Genomic DNA, 17718 nt, shown 5'->3' on the forward strand with positions numbered 1-17718 from the left:
GCACGGCGAGACAGGAGTCTGAGAGGGACGGCACGGCGAGACAGGAGTCTGGGAGGGACGGCACGGCGAGACAGGAGCCTGGGAGGGACGGCACGGCGAGACAGGAGCCTGGGAGGGACGGCACGGCGAGACAGGAGCCTGGGAGGGACGGCACGGCGAGACAGGAGTCTGGGAGGGACGGCACGGCGAGACAGGAGCCTGGGAGGGACGGCACGGCGAGACAGGAGCCTGGGAGGGACGGCACGGCGAGACAGGAGTCTGGGAGGGACGGCACGGCGAGACAGGAGCCTGGGAGGGACGGCACGGCGAGACAGGAGTCTGGGAGGGACGGCACGGCGAGACAGGAGTCTGGGAGGGACGGCACGGCGAGACAGGAGTCTGAGAGGGACGGCACGGCGAGACAGGAGCCTGGGAGGGACGGCACGGCGAGACAGGAGCCTGGGAGGGACGGCACGGCGAGACAGGAGTCTGGGAGGGACGGCACGGCGAGACAGGAGCCTGGGAGGGACGGCACGGCGAGACAGGAGTCTGGGAGGGACGGCACGGCGAGACAGGAGTCTGGGAGGGACGGCACGGCGAGACAGGAGTCTGGGAGGGACGGCACGGCGAGACAGGAGCCTGGGAGGGACGGCACGGCGAGACAGGAGTCTGGGAGGGACGGCACGGCGAGACAGGAGCCTGGGAGGGACGGCACGGCGAGACAGGAGCCTGGGAGGGACGGCACGGCGAGACAGGAGCCTGGGAGGGACGGCACGGCGAGACAGGAGTCTGGGAGGGACGGCACGGCGAGACAGGAGTCTGGGAGGGACGGCACGGCGAGACAGGAGTCTGGGAGGGACGGCACGGCGAGACAGGAGTCTGGGAGGGACGGCACGGCGAGACAGGAGTCTGGGAGGGACGGCACAGTTTGGGTAGAAAAGAGGGAGGAGTTTATGTGACATGCAGATGTTGCAGCACATCAGAGATGGTACTGTTGCTCTTGCTCATGTGCATAGAAAAGGAAACAGTAGGTGGGACATGTCTATGGATGAACTAAGCATTTACTGAACTCTTGTATGTTCGCGGGGAATATGGAGGAAAGAGCATGATGTGGAGTCCTTTTGGTCTGATCGGTATGGGCTGGACGCCGCAAACTGATTACACCGGGCTGGACGCCGCAAACTGATTACACCGGGCTGGACGCCGCAAACTGATTACACCGGGCTGGACGCCGCAAACTGATTACACCGAGCTGGACGCCGCAAACTGATTACACCGAGCTGGACGCCGCAAACTGATTACACCGGGTTGGCTGCAAATTAAGTTGATCAAATGGATTACACTGAATATTTCTTCACGCAATTAATAATTTACAATAGTTTATGCACTATTTATCAAGCATGTTTGCGCACCTTACAGGTTGATATGCATCTGATGCATATGCTAAAGAGGGTACTCTAGCGGGTACTGATAGGCTGAAAGGCCAGGCGGTTCTACCAATACAAACTTTGCCAGTTATCTAGATTAGGATCCATCTTCCCTTGTGCCCTACACAATAGCCTACACTAGTTAGTCCCCTGATGGCACTAGTTTGTCAGAACTTGGTCCCCAGATGGGACTTCCTGTTGATGTCAAATAAGGAGTTTCCTCTTGTCCAGTCATCACAATGTCATCTATCCTTATTTCAAGAAATCAATTAAAAATGTATTTACAGATTTTTTTGTTGATATTTTCATCTTGTCTGTAGGCTGTCAGGAAAGTGGTGTCCCCAGAATGTGGTGCCAGAACAGGTGTCCCCAGAAGGTAGCGTGTGTGTGTGTGTGTGGCCTTGTCTGTGGCGCGACAGGTAGCCTAGCGGTTAAGAGCTTGGGCAAGTAACAAAGGTTGCTGGTTCGAATCCCTGAGGCAACTACGGTAAAAAAAAATTGGTCGATTTGCCCTTGAGCAAGGCACCTTAACCCTAATTACTCCTGTAAGTCGCTCTGGATAAGAGCATCTGCTAAATGAACAAAATGTAAAACAACGTACAGTATGTGTGTGTGCACATGTGGTGTGTGTGGTCTAATGATGACTCCTGACAGCCCCAGTGTGTGTAGTGTAGGTCAAGAGAGGCCTGGCTGTGTTGATGGTGATGTGTTGACCGGGCCACCGCCCCCCCCCTCATGACACTTTATGACCCCCCTCAGTGGGGGAGAGGAGTACAAGAAGGAACGGGGACAAATGGCTTCCCCATCTCCCTGGGTATATCCTGAGACACACAGAGAAAGCGCACACACACATACTAAAGAAAGCTCTCACACACACACACAGTGCCCAGAGAGGACGCTGAGGGGCTGCACTGAACCAACAAGGTATCGCTCATGTGAAAGAGCAGCGTGTCACAACATCAAAGAGACACCATTTCTCTTTCCCATTCAGAGCTCCTAAACCCCACAAGAGCTCACCCAGCGCTCCCATTCATCTGGTCTAACACACACGAGCAGTCAGTACAGACAGCACACACTCACTCAGCTAAATGTATTAGAACGGAGGAAAAGGAGGACTACATGTTTCTGCCATAACCTTGACTCCATTCGACTGGGGGCACTGGTGAGCAGCGACATGTAAAGACATGTTTTCTCAGGGTTCCTGCTTGAGCTGAACAATTTATTAGAAACAATTCTGTAAAACCTACCCTCCCAGTATTATTTACTAACACGTCGACAGGATTTCCAAAGCTTGTTTGGCTAGGTGAGAGACCTCTGAAGGACAAACAATACAACCTATAACATCCCATTACTATTTAGATGAAAGGCTGGTGGCCCTGTGGAGTAAAATCACTGGGTGTTCCGGTGAACAATGATTGGCAACACCACGAAGCACCAAAGAGGACACCTTTAGTATTCCAGACAGGACAACCTGTGTACCAGAAAAGTGGCGATGTAAATTGGTTTCCCTCTTTGTTCAAGGATTAAGAGTGGATACAGAGGTAATGAATGGATGGATGGATATCCTGGTCAAAGTAGAATATCCCTTTCCAACCCTAATTGTTACCCATCATACCAGTTACAGCACAGAAAGTGTTTTCCATTTATTAATGGATTAGTTTTCATTAATTTATTTCCCAGAAGGTAGAGTGCACCAGAGTCACTGCTGAGTTTCCAAGTCTCTCAGGTGACTAAGTCACGTGAAATAATGACCCATAAGCCAAGTGACTAGGCATGATGAGCACAGCCCTACCCTACTCAGAGATCCCTAAAAAGACCCAGGAGGCGGGGCTTGGCTGTTGTAGGAGTGAAGTCGAACGAGAAAATAAACAACATCCATTATATTGCCTCTGAGCGAAGTAGAGTATTAGTCATGATAACTGACATGGTTTAGAATCGTGACTCGATATCTCTTATCTAAGATCCTTTTTGCAATAAGTGTGTGTATGTAGGAGTGTGTGTATGTGTGTGTGTGTGTGTGTGTGTGTGTGTGTGTGTGTGTGTGTGTGTGTGTGTGTGTGTGTGTGTAGGAGGGAGAGAAGAAGTAAATCATGTAATTACTGGTTGGTCCAAGTTCTTTGCAGTGACTTAGTCTTATGTAATGGGGGTCGGCTGTCGATATGTAACATATTGGCCCTCTGAGCAGAACGTGTGTGTGTGTGTGTGTCTCCATTATGGTCGGTTAATACTGAACACACGGAGGTAGTCATGGCCATGTGCTGACTGAGTCACAAACTCAGCTGGGAGGTACAGTGGGGGAAAAAGTATTTGATCCCCTGCTGATTTTGTACGTTTGCCCACTAACAAAGAAATGATCAGTCTATAATTTTAATGGTAGGTTTATATTAACAGTGAGAGACAGAATAACAACAAAAAAATCCAGAAAAACGCATGTCAAAAATGTTATAAAATGATTTGCATTTAATGAGGGAAATAAGTATTTGACCCCTCTGCAAAACATGACTTAGTACTTGGTGGCAAAACCCTTGTTGGCAATCAGAGGTCAGACGTTTCTTGTAGTTGGCCACCAGGTTTGCACACATCTCAGGAGGGATTTTGTCCCACTCCTCTTTCCAGATCTTCTCCAAGTCATTAAGGTTTTGAGGCTGACGTTTGGCAACTCGAACGTTCAGCTCCCTCCACAGATTTTCTATGAGATTAAGGTCTGGAGACTGGTTAGGCCACTCCAGGACCTTAATGTGCTTCTTCTTGAGCCACTCCTTTGTTGCCTTGGCCGGGTGTTTTGGGTCATTGTCATGCTGGAATACCCTTCCACGACCCATTTTCAATGCCCTGGATGAGGGAAGGAGGTTCTCACCCAAGATTTGACAGTACATGGCCCCGTCAAATGATGCGGTGAAGTTGTCCTGTCCCCTTAGCAGAAAAACACCCCCAAAGGATAATGTTTCCACCTCCATGTTTGACGGTGGGGATGGTGTTCTTGGGGTCATAGGCAGCATTCCTCCTCCTCCAAACACGGCGAGTTGAGTTGATGCCAAAGAGCTCCATTTTGGTCTCATCTGACCACAACAATTTCACCAGTTGTCCTCTGAATCATTCAGATGTTCATTGGCAAACTTCAGATGGGCATGTATATGTATTCTTGAGCAGTCAAGAAGACCAATGTCAAGTGGAGTCTTAAGAGCGACATGGGTGATATGACTAAAAAAAGTCTGTAGAGTGTCAAAGTTATAAAGTCTTAGAATGGAAACTTTCTACAGTTTCTTTCAGGCCTTCACGGCGTAGTGTGTTACCAATTGTTTTCTTGGTGACTATGGTCCCAGCTGCCTTGAGATCATTGACAAGATCCTCCCGTGTAGTTCTGGGCTGATTCCTCACCGTTCTCATGATCATTGCAACTCCACGAGGTGAGATCTTGCATGGAGCCCCAGGCCGAGGGATATTGACAGTTCTTTTGTGTTTCTTCCATTTGCGAATAATCGCACCAAATGTCACCTTCTCACCAAGCTGCTTGGCGATGGTCTTGTAGCCCATTCCAGCCTTGTGTAGGTCTACAATCTTGTCCCTGACATCCTTGGAGAGCTCTTTGGTCTTGGCCATGGTGGAGAGTTTGGAATCTGATTGATTGCTTCTGTGGACAGGTGTCTTTTATACAAGTAACAAGCTGCGGTTAGGAGCACTGCCTTTAAGAGGGTGCTCCTAATCTCAGCTCGTTACCTGTATAAAAGACACCTTGGAGCCAGAAATCTTTCTGATTGAGAGGGGGTTAAATACGTATTTCCCTCATTAAAATGCAAATCAATTTATAACATTTTTAACATGCGTTTTGCAGGATTTTTTTGTTGTTATTCTGTCTCTCACTGTTCAAATAAACCTAACATTAAAATTATAGACTGATCATTTCTTTGTCAGTGGGCAAACATACAAAATCAGCAGGGGATCAAATATTTTTTTCCCCCACTGTAAATGTCACCATCTCCTGGGGCCCAGTGCTGAAACACACACTGACACAGCTCAGCCTTCCGGAAGCTAACGCTTCAGCACCACTCCTTATTGTAGCTGTCTAAAACCCCGGGCCTGGAGAACCACACAGGGTGTGTTCAGGGTTTTGGTCCAACTCAGCACTAATACACCTGGGGCCTGTTCAGGAGGTTGCAAGACAAGAGCCTGGGACGGCACGGCGAGACAGGAGTCTGGGAGGGACGGCACGGCGAGACAGGAGTCTGGGAGGGACGGCACGGCGAGACAGGAGTCTGGGAGGGACGGCACGGCGAGACAGGAGTCTGGGAGGGACGGCACGACCGAGACAGGTGTCTGGGAGACGGCACGGCGAGACAGGAGTCTGGGAGGGACGGCACGGCGAGACAGGAGTCTGGGAGGGACGGCACGGCGAGACAGGAGTCTGGGAAGGACGGCACGGCGAGACAGGAGTCTGGGAGGGACGGCACGGCGAGACAGGAGTCTGGGAGGGACGGCGGCCACGGAGGAGTCTGGGAAGGACGGCACGGCGAGACAGGAGTCTGGGAGGGATGGCACGGCGAGACAGGAGTCTGGGAGGGACGTCCCTCCACACAGGGTGTGTTCAGGGTTTTGGTCCAACTCAGCACTAACACACCTGGGGCCTGTTCAGGAGGTTGCAACGTTATAGCGTTCAGATATAAAAAAATATATATTTTGGAGTAACCAGTAACCATTTTAGAGACTGCCACCAAAACTAGCTGTGTTTAAAGTTCCAGACAGAGGTAAATGAGAAGGTCCTTTAAATGAGTGTTGTGACAAGGTATGAACTCTGCTATGGACAGGTTCTTATGAGACCCAACAGAACTGGCCTGTCAGAGGAAAGAGCAACCTGTCTAAAATAATCTCTCATTGAAAGGGTTGTTTCTGCCATTGCAGCACATTGGCAACCATACATGGGAAGGTGGTGGGTGATTGTAGGAACGGCTACAGTACATTATGAATTAGCGCTTCTGTTGCTGCACTGGACTCCAGTACTTTGGGGGTGAAGTCCAACTGTGAGGTGATTTTGAACTAGTACACCACTAAAAGCTCTGAAATACCACCCGAATCCATTTCTTTTTGGTCTGCATCTGGGTCAGATCTGAACGTCGTCACTTAAACACACTCCGAAGGGAAGTCTTTCCCAGCACGAACTTTGATGCAAACTGATTATACTGGGTCGGCTGGTCCAACTCTCTGAGGCGATACTGAACGAGTCCACTGCGGAACACACTCTACACATTCAGTTGAGACGAGGACTCCCAAAAACATCCTCACACTTGCAAAGCTCTCAAACGCGACCTGCATTTTGATTTATTTTGGGTGTGTATCAAGTCGGAATGCCATCACTTTAAAACACTAGGAAGGTAGCTCCGTTTCCAGAGGGGAGCCTTTTCCCAGCACGACCTCAACCTCTGACGCAAACCCACGATAAGACTGACGCTCGCATGAGCCTCCTGACGTGCCTTTACATGTCTTCTCGCCGCAGCCCTCACTCCAGTCCAGTGAGAGATGGAAGGAGGGAGAGGTGTCAAAGCCGTCAAAACCGGCCCGTGATGTACTGATATGGCAGAAGGAGAATAAAAGGAGAGAGAGAAGCAAAGTAAGATAGTGAGATCTCGCTCTGATTGTTAGTTGAAAGGCTCCCTCTTCCACCTGGTTATTTCTCAAGCGGTTTTTATCCTCCACAGAGGCATCTCCATATGTCAGAGAGAGAGCGAGAGGAAGAGAAGAAAAGAGAACGCTACAGAGAAGGTGGGAAGAGAGCGAGAGAGTTAGACGTGATGCCAAAGGGAGAGAGAGAGCCAGATAGTGAGCAAGAGAAGGAAGGATGAGAGTACCTTATCCACCTGAAGAGAGACACTTGTATCCTCTCCTTTGGAACAGGGGATTGTTTGAAAGAGGAACAGGCTGCGGTTCGGTAGAGGTACCTGAGGAGTTATGGGGCACAGGGGAGGCAACTCTGGAGTTTGGATCCAATCCTAAACTCACTTCCAGTCTTGGAGGGGTGTAGAGTAGGCAGAGAGAGGAGTGAAACGTGACTATCTGGAGAGGTGCAGAGTAGGCAGAGAGAGGAGTGAAACGTGACTATCTGGAGAGGTGCAGAGTAGGCAGAGAGAGGAGTGAAACGTGACTATCTGGAGAGGTGCAGAGTAGGCAGAGAGAGGAGTGAAACGTGACTATCTGCGTCACACTGGAAAGAGTTCTACTTGATGAACTTTGAGCCCCCGACGTGCACACACACACGCGCACACACACACACACACACGTTCAGTGAGTCTGCATCATGACACTCTCAGCCTCTACTAGCCCTTAGCCAAACACACTAATTAACCTCTAGAGGACTAGACTCGTGTGTGTGTGTGTGTGTGTGTGTGTGTGTGTGTGTGTGTGTGTGTGTGTGTGTGTGTGTGTGTGTGTGTGTGTGTCCCCATTTTGGCCTGGTTAACACTGAGGGAATCATGGCCATGTGCTGACTGAGTCACAATTAGCTGGAGGCAAAGTCATGCGTGCGTTTACACGCCAGCATGTGTGTTTGGAGGGAAAGCGAGAACGTCTGTCTGAGTCAGACAGACTAGGCAAGAGGGCCAACTCTAAAGTATCAAAAAGTTTGTATCTGTCTTGTTTTCCTGTTGTGTGAGTGTGTGAACGTAGTCTCTCTGTTTTCCTGTTGTGTGAGTGTGTGAACGTAGTCTCTCTGTTTTCCTGTTGTGTGAGTGTGTGAACGTAGTCTCTCTGTTTTCCTGTTGTGTGAGTGTGTGAATGTAGTCTGTTTTCCTGTTGTGTGAGTGTGTGAATGTAGTCTCTGTTTTCCTGTTGTGTGAGTGTGTGAATGTAGTCTCTCTGTCTGTTGTTTTCCTGTTGTGTGAGTGTGTGAATGTAGTCTCTCTGTTTTCCTGTTGTGTGAGTGTGTGAATGTAGTCTCTGTTTTCCTGTTGTGTGAGTGTGTGAATGTAGTCTCTCTGTTTTCCTGTTGTGTGAGTGTGTGAATGTAGTCTCTCTGTCTGTTGTTTTCCTGTTGTGTGAGTGTGTGAATGTAGTCTCTCTGTCTGTTGTTTTCCTGTTGTGTGAGTGTGTGAATGTAGTCTCTCTGTTTTCCTGTTGTGTGAGTGTGTGAATGTAGTCTCTGTTTTCCTGTTGTGTGAGTGTGTGAATGTAGTCTGTCTGTTGTTTTCCTGTTGTGTGAGCGTGTGAATGTAGTCTCTCTGTTTTCCTGTTGTGTGAGTGTGTGAATGTAGTCTCTGTCTGTTGTTTTCCTGTTGTGTGAGTGTGTGAATGTAGTCTCTCTGTCTGTTGTTTTCCTGTTGTGCGAGTGTGTGAATGTAGTCTCTCTGTTTTCCTGTTGTGTGAGTGTGTGAATGTAGTCTCTCTGTCTGTTGTTTTCCTGTTGTGCGAGTGTGTGAATGTAGTCTCTCTGTGTAGTTGGGGTAGAGAGCTCTAGGTGCTGTAAGCTGCCTTTTATGTTCTCAAAACGAGTGGAATTGCATCTGTACGTCCTTTCATCTGGCATATTTGTATCACTCACAACAAGAACATACTCAAATCCATCTATAAATAAACAACAGATCTTTACAAAAGACAAAGGGCTTTAAATTGGTCCAAACTACACTACTCGCTGAAAGAACAAAAGAAGAAAAACAATATAAAGTAAGCAGAAATGAAAGCGGGAGAGTTTGCCACAGCGGTACTTACTTCTCAATGAGGTCCAACGTCACCCCTGGCACCAGCTTGGCACTTTTCTGCATGCAAAACCTGGGGGCACAAACAGAGATCCAGTCCAATCAGGGCAGCAAGAAAGCAAACAATTAAAGTGCTACAAAAATGTCTTAATTCACCTGTAAACCGCTGAACATTTCCATACAGTATGTGTGGAAGCATTGCCGTGTAAACCAAAGCAATGTGTTTCTTTTCACAATGAAAAAAAAGTTTGATATCACAGGAACAATAAGTAACTTTCAATTACATAGCACAAGGTCTTTAAACTAGAGAGGTTTATGTGAGGGTCAGGTCACAAAGGGATACACGCAGGGTACATCCAGGTCTATTTAGACTGCACTGTGACTCCCACAGTGAAGAGGGTATTATTGTGCTTGGACAGGACCGGCTGGTAGCAGGTCCAGTGCGTTCCCAGCAGGGTGGTGTTTAAAGGTAGAGGAGAGGAGAGGCACGATAAAGCACTGCTGAGGCAGCAAATATAGCAGCTGGGTTGGGATCTCAGATGGGGCTTAGTCATTATTATCAAGGGGAACACAGGTGTGTGTGTGTGGTGGGGATTGTGTGTGTGTGTGTGTGTGTGTGTGTGGGGGGGGGGTGTATTCTGTGAACGTGCACTCGTGCGCTACACAAATTATGCAGAACCTTGCCACCAGCTGTCCAGCACACGTGTTCTCATCTGGACATTCAAGCACGTACACAGACAAGCCGTGTAACAACTCCCCACAACAAACCTCAGGTGGCCATTACATTCAGATGGTGAGCTCTCTACACAGGTCTCCCACTGTGTTTGTTGGGGTAATGAACTTTTAGGACAGAGGTCAAAGTGGCACACGAGAGTCTCCTCAAACAGGACATGAAACATGAATAGAGACAAGGCCATGTAGACAGAATGAGAGATGGAGATAGAGCGAGAAGGGACTTCTCCCCTGAAGCAGGAGAGTGTTCCCAAAACACAGGAGGAGAGGAGACTTTGATCCACAGCCAAAACAAACAGAGAAGAGATGAAGAAGGGTGTCAGAGGACATACTGTACTAGAGAGAGAAGTGGAGCAGAGAGAACTTGTGGAGTGGTACTGGGGGTCCGTGTGACTGTTTTTGCGTACGTGCTTGGGAGAGAGAGAGAGAGAGAGAGAGAGTGAGGAAGAGTGTGTGTGGGGTCTTGTGTGCGCAACTGATACCTCTCGGTGGGATCCCAAAATAGGTCGTAGAGGGAGGAGCGGAGCTTCTCTGTTGGTCCCCTCGGAGCCGACTGTCTGCTACAGCTCATTACATCCCCCAATCAGTCCTCCCCAGACTCCCTCTGTCGCCATCTTTCCCTCTATGCGGCTCTCTCCTTCAATTCCAATCTTTGTCCTTCGGTCTCTCTCGCTCCCTCTCCCCTATCATTCTGAATGTGTTCATGTCTCCCAAATCCCTCAGTCAGCCCTCCACTCCCCCTCTCCATTTTACACATTTTTCCAACCCCAAGTCCTCATTGTCTACCAAGTTCCAATTCTTTTCCCCCTTATATTTTGGCTCTCCTTCACCGTCTGCTTCCCTTCTCTTGTCCTTTTCTCCTTCTATCCTCTAATCCTTCCCGTCTGCCCCGCACTATCCTTTCCCGATTCCGTCTCAGCCCTCTCCCCGCGCCATCCTTTCCCTCTCCCCGCGCCATCCTTTCCCTCTCCCCGCGCCATCCTTTCCCTCTCCCCGCGCCATCCTTTCCCTCTCCAACGCGCCACCCTTTCCTCTTCCGTCTCCAACGCGCCACCCTTTCCCTCTCCCGTCTCCAACGCGCCACCCTTTCCCTTTCCCTCTCCAACGCGCCACCCTCTCCCGTCTCCAACGCGCCACCCTTTCCCTCTCCCGTCTCCAACGCGCCACCCTTTCCCTCTCCCGTCTCCAACGCGCCACCCTTTCCTCTTCCGTCTCCAACGCGCCACCCTTTCCCTCTCCCGTCTCCAACGCGCCACCCTTTCCCTTTCCCTCTCCAACGCGCCACCCTTTCCCTTTCCAACGCGCCACCCTTTCCCTCTCCAACGCGCCACCCTTTCCCTCTCCAACACGCCACCCTTTCCCTCTCCCGTCTCCAACGCGCCACCCTTTCCTCTTCCGTCTCCAACGCGCCACCCTTTCCCTTTCCCTCTCCAACGCGCCACCCTTTCCCTCTCTAACGCGCCACCCTTTCCTCTTCCGTCTCCAACGCGCCACCCTTTCCTCTTCCGTCTCCAACGCGCCACCCTTTCCCTTTCCCTCTCCAACGCGCCACCCTTTCCTCTTCCCTCTCAACGCGCCACCCTTTCCCTCTCCAACGCGCCACCCTTTACTCTCCCGTCTCCAACGCGCCACCCTTTCCTCTTCCGTCTCCAACGCGCCACCCTTTCCCTTTCCCTCTCCAACGCGCCACCCTTTCCCTCTCCAACGCGCCACCCTTTCCTCTTCCGTCTCCAACGCGCCACCCTTTCCCTTTCCCTCTCCAACGCGCCACCCTTTCCCTCTCCAACGCGCCACCCTTTCCCTCTCCCGTCTCCAACGCGCCACCCTTTCCCTCTTCAACGCGCCACCCTTTCCCTCTTCACCGCGCCACCCTTTCCCTCTTCACCGCGCCACCCTTTCCCTCTTCACCGCGCCACCCTTTCCCTCTCCATCCTCTCCCCGCGCCATCCTCTCCCCGCGCCATCCTTTCCCCGCGCCATCCTTTCCCTCTCCCCGTCTCCAACGCGCCACCCTTTCCCTCTCCCGTCTCCAACGTGCCACCCTTTCCCTCTTCACCGCGCCACCCTTTCCCTCTCCATCCTTTCCCCTCTCCATCCTTTCCCCTCTCCATCCTTTCCCCTCTCCATCCTCTCCCCGCGCCATCCTCTCCCCGCGCCATCCTTTCCCCGCGCCATCCTTTCCCTCTCCCGTCTCCAACGCTCCACCCTTTCCCTCTTCCGTCTCCACCGCGCCACCCTTTCCCTCTTCCCTCGCCATCCTTTCCCTCTTCCCGCGCCACCCTTTCCCCTCTCCATCCTTTCCCTCTCCCCGCGCCACCCTTTCCCTCTCCCCTCGCCATCCTTTCCCCTCTCCATCCTTTCCCTCTCCATCCTTTCCCTCTCCATCCTTTCCCTCTCCCCTCGCCATCCTTTCCCCTCTCCATCCTTTCCCTCTCCATCCTTTCCCTCTCCCCTCGCCATCCTTTCCCTCGCCATCCTTTCCCTCTCCCCTCTCCATCCTTTCCCTCTCCCCTCGCCATCCTTTCCCTCGCCATCCTTTCCCCTCTCCATCCTCTCCCCGCTCCATCCTTTCCCTCTTCCGTCTCCACCTCCCCGCGCCATCCTTTCCCTCTCCCCGCGCCATCCTTTCTCTCTCCCGTCTCCACCGCGCCATCCTTTCCCCTCTCCATCCTCTCCCCTCTCCATCCTTTCCCTTTCCCCTCTCCATCCTCTCCATCCTCTCCCCGCGCCACCCTTTCCCTCTTCCGTCTCCACCGCGCCACCCTTTCCCTCTTCCCTCTCCACCGCGCCACCCTTTCCCTCTTCCCGCGCCACCCTTTCCCTCTTCCTTCGCCACCCTTTCCATCGCCATCCTTTCCCTCGCCATCCTTTCCCTCGCCATCCTCTTCCCCTCTCCATCCTCTTCCCCGCTCCATCCTTTCCCTCTTCCGTCTCAGTCTCCCCGCGCCATCCTTTGCCTCCCCGCGCCACCCTTTCCCTCTCCCCGCGCCACCCTTTCCCTCTCCCCGCGCCACCCTTTTCCTCTCCCCGCGCCACCCTTTTCCTCTCCCCGCGCCACCCTTTTCCTCTCCCCGCGCCACCCTTTTCCTCTCCCCGCGCCACCCTTTCCCTCTCCCGTCTCCAACGCGCCATCCTTTCCCTCTTCCCTCTCCATCCTTTCCCCTCCATCCTTTCCCTCTCCCCTCTCCATCCTTTCCCCTCTCCATCCTCTCCCCTCTCCATCCTTTCCCCTCTCCATCCTCTCCCCGCTCCATCCTTTCCCTATTCCGTCTCCCCGCTCCATCCTTTCCCTATTGCGTCTCCCCGCTCCATCCTTTCCCGCTTCCGTCTCCCCGCTCCATCCTTTCCCGCTTCCGTCTCCCCGCTCCATCCTTTCCCGCTTCCGTCTCCCCGCTCCATCCTTTCCCGCTTCCGTCTCCCCGCTCCATCCTTTCCCGCTTCCGTCTCCCCGCTCCATCCTTTCCCGCTTCCGTCTCCCCGCTCCATTCTTTCGGTCTTCCCGCTCCATCCTTTCCCTTGCTCTCCCTCGTTGATACACTAACATTAGCAGCAATAATTAACAAAACACTAATTAGCTGACTGTTGGCTCCTTGCTATTGCTATATAATATACAGGTAACTGCTAAAATAAAGAAAACCCCAACATAAAGTGTCTTAATGGGGCATTGGGCCACCACGAGTCAGAACAGCTTCAATGCACCTTAGCATGGATTCTACAAGTGTCTGGAACTCTTTCAGAGGGATGCATGCGACACCATTCTTCCACGAAAAATTCCATAATTTGGCGTTTTGTTATTTGTGGTGGAAAACACAGTCTCAAGCGCCACTCCAGAATCTCACATTAGTTCAATTGGGTTGAGATCTGGTGACACCCTTTAAACCCCTATGCACCTTTAAGATCCCTCTTTCAAAGTCACTGATATCTCTTCTTCTAGCCATGGTAGCCAAAATAATGGGCAACTGGGAATTTTTATACATGACCCTAACAATGGATGTTAATTGCTTAATTAACGCAGGAATACCATCTGTGTGGAAGCCTGCTTTCAATATACTTTATATCCCTCATTTACTCAAGTGTTTCCTTTATTTTGGCAGTTACCTGTATATAATGTTCTGCTCTGCTGCCCTAAGCTGTGGATTCCTTTTAATGTTTGAGATCTACACTATTAGAAGCTAAATGGTTATTCAGACAAAGAAACAGTCACAGTAGGTTCAGGGATTATGTCTCAAGGACGTTCAAGGCATAACCTATGTTTATTCATTTCTATGGTTCGAGGGCAGAGCCGTATATGTATCATGTATATTAATGGATCTGGTTCAAGGCACTCGGGTTGGAAGAAAATATGTTTCATTTCAAAAGGTCTATGCATTGCTATAGAACTTATAAAACGCAGAGATGCATTCAGAACGGCGATGTGTTTTAGCACACGGCCTTCAAGGTAGTCTGAGGTAGTTAAAGTATTCTGAGGTATTAGGAGGTTTTATGAGTGAAAACTCTTCTTCCTGTACCCATTACATTCCTGTTTAGGTCTGTTGAAACAAAGATGAATGTACAGTAGTACCACAGGGAAATAGAACATGAGGTTAAGCAATGCTTTTCTTCCCCATTGTGAAGTCACCACAGACAAGGACAAAGAGCATAGAGTACAGTTCCATTGACATTTCCTATACTGAGTCCACGCTCCAGAGATTGTACAGGAAGTGTGTGTGTGTGTTACACCCTCCTCACGTGTTTCCTCCTTCCCCCTATAGGCTAAGGAGATGTGAGGACAGAGAGAATTAGCTGTTTTAGCTTTAAATGAGTGCAAAACATTGGTGTGTGTCAAGGGATATCTTTGCAAACGAAAGGAATATAAGACCGGATAATGAGGCTCCGTGATGACGCATTTTCATTCAGAATTGATCAGTGTTTTGCCTTTTGAAGGTGTACCGTCATGCAAAGCATCATAGAAAATGAGAAGATACAGTGAGGGAGAAAAGTATTTGATCCCCTGCTGATTTTGTACGTTTGCCCACTGACAAAGAAATGATCAGTCTATAATTTTAATGGTAGGTTTATTTGAACAGTGAGAGACAGAATAACAAAAAAAATAGAGAAAAACAGGTCAAAAATGTTATAAAATTATTTGCATTTTAATGAGGGAAATAAGTATTTGACCCCTCTGCAAAACATGACTTAGTACTTGGTGGCAAAACCCTTGTTGGCAATCACAGAGGTCAGACGTTTCTTGTAGTTGGCTACCAGGTTTGCACATATCTCAGGAGGGATTTTGTCCCACTCCTCTTTGCAGATCTTCTAAGTCATTAAGGTTTCGAGAGTGACATTTGGCAACTCGAACCTTCAGCTCCCTCCACAGATTTTCTATGGGATTAAGGTCTGGAGACTGGCTAGGCCACTCCAGGACCTTAATGTGCTTCTTCTTGAGCCACTCCTTTGTTGCCTTGGCCGTGTGTTTTGGGTCATTGTCATGCTGGAATACCCATCCACGACCCATTTTCAATGCCATGGCTGAGGGAAGGAGGTTCTCACCCAAGATTTGACGGTACATGGCCCCATCTATCGTCCCTTTGATGCGGTGAAGTTGTCCTGTCTCCTTAGCAGAAAAACACCCCCAAAGCATAATGTTTCCACCTCCATGTTTGACGTTGGGGATGGTGCTCTTGGGGTCATAGGCAGCATTCCTCCTCCTCCAAACACGGCGAGTTGAGTTGATGCCAAAGAGCTCCATTTTGGTCTCATCTGACCACAACACTTTCACCAGTTGTCCTCTGAATCATTCAGATGTTCATTGGCAAACTTCAGACGGGCATGTATATGTGCTTTCTTGAGCAGGGGGACCTTGCGGGCGCTGCAGGATTTCAGTCCTTTCACGGCGTAATGTGTTACCAATTGTTTTCTTGGTGACTATGGTCCCAGCTGCCTTGAGATCATTGACAAGATCCTCCTGTGTAGTTCTGGGCTGATTCCTCACCGTTCTCATGATCATTGCAACTCCACGAGGTGAGATCTTGCATGGAGCCCCAGGCCGAGGGAGATTGACAGTTCTTTTGTGTTTCTTCCATTTGCGAATAATTGCACCAACTGTTGTCACCTTCTCACCAAGCTGCTTGGCGATGGTCTTGTAGCCCATTCCAGCCTTGTGTAGGTCTACAATCTTGTCCCTGACATCCTTGGAGAGCTCTTTGGTCTTGGCCATGGCGGAGAGTTTGGAATCTGATTGATTGCTTCTGTGGACAGGTGTCTTTTATACAGGTAAAAAGCTGAGATTAGGCGCACTCCCTTTAAGAGTGTGCTCCTAATCTCAGCTCGTTACCTGTATAAAAGGCACCTGGGAGCCAGAAATCTTTCTGATTGAGAGGGGGTCAAATACTTATTTCCCTCATTAAAATGCATATCAATTTATAACATTTTTGACATGCGTTTTTCTGGATTTTTGTTGTTATTCTGTCTCTCACTGTTCAAATAAACCTACCATTAAAATTATAGACTGATCATTTCTTTGTCAGTGGGCAAACATACAAAATCAGCAGGGGATCAAATACTTTTTTTCCCTCACTGTACTTGAGATTACTGGAAAGGCTGTCCCAAGTTTTCAAGAGGGAAGCTAGTCTCACGTGCACACACACATTTGTGTGCTTTCTTTTTCTGTTATGTGTGTGTGTGACTGAGTATGTCGATGTGTGCTTGCATGTGCTTGCGTGAGTGTGAGACCTTAGCTTCCTTAGCTAAAACACACACACAATGCCCAGGGGGTGGGGTTGGCATGAGTAGAGTGTGCGGAACCACAAAAGTTCCAGGATATTGAGGCAGTCACCTGTCAAAGTGTTGGCAGCAGAACAGGAGTCCTGTTTAAAGATTCAGCAGGAAGATGGTGCTTCTCAGCTCCTCACAGTCACACGAGGCTGGCTCCTAACTATCTGATACTCATGCTGAGTCCCTCAAGAATCACTATCCTCATTTCCTTTCCTTATTTAACCCTCTTCTCTCTTCTCCACTTTTTTCCAAGCTCATCAGATCTTTCTAATCCTTTCTTCTCCTCTCCTCATTTCCTCTCTCCTTTCCCTTTCTTTTTATCCCCTCTTGTTCCATCCTTTCCTCTCGCCATCTCTGCTCTTCTCCTTTCCCCCTCCATTACCATAGCCACCCTCTATCTGAACATCGGGGAAATCCCTTGAAGACAGTGCTCTATCAGTGATGATTTTCTGCTCTAGTGAGCAAGGAAACCCTCTTTCTGGCTCCCGCACTCTTCCTATATTCGTTTTTTCTCTCATCTCACCTCCCTCTCATTCTCTTCCCTCTGTGCTCATTTTTGTGTTGCAGGTTTGGAATCCGAGGTAAGCCATCACGTCTTAGTGAGCCTGCAGCGCTAAATGCGATTAGCTAAGGAGAGAAGCATGTGTCTCTTTCAGCATGGAAGGGGGAGAGAGCGAGCGCAATAGAGAAGCAGAGTTCACTGCAGTCTCGAAACAGGGCTGATAATGGATATTTCTAGCATTGGAAATCATTCTTTGTTACGACCCATCCAATACCTTTACTCTAAGACTATAAAATCCTTAAGCAATTTGAGACTTGGCTATAGAAATATTATCTACTGTTATATTACTTCATCATTAATCTTTATTTTTAAAAAATAAGTTAAGTAGTCAAACGAGCCAATTGGGAACAAAGGATTAGGTGGCCATGATAATATTAGATGTTAGGTTTGAAATTTATCAAAGACAATATACTTGCAACAAATGCCAAGAGATGTATAATGAAATGGCAAAATGCAATCCTATGCATTTTGCCATGGCTAATGTAGTGTTATTTTGCTCAAACATAACAAAACCAATACTGCTAAATTCATTGTTCGGTGAATTTTCAATTCTCCCTGACTATCTAGCTTTTATTTTGGTTATTGTT

The 17718-nt window shown here is 49.5% G+C and overlaps 1 protein-coding gene across 1 annotated transcript in view; it reads right to left on the reverse strand.

Annotated features, from left to right (window-relative positions):
* LOC106564921 (regulatory-associated protein of mTOR) overlaps positions 1-17718 on the reverse strand; it is a 198684-nt gene that overhangs the window by 87849 nt on the left and 93117 nt on the right. Inside the window, 1 exon segment of the mRNA XM_014131441.2 lies at positions 9099-9158. Within this exon segment, the coding sequence (XP_013986916.1) occupies positions 9099-9158 (60 nt within the window).

This window comes from Salmo salar, chromosome ssa12 (assembly GCF_905237065.1).
Source record: "Salmo salar chromosome ssa12, Ssal_v3.1, whole genome shotgun sequence".
In the NCBI taxonomy this organism is placed as follows: Eukaryota; Metazoa; Chordata; class Actinopteri; order Salmoniformes; family Salmonidae; genus Salmo; species Salmo salar.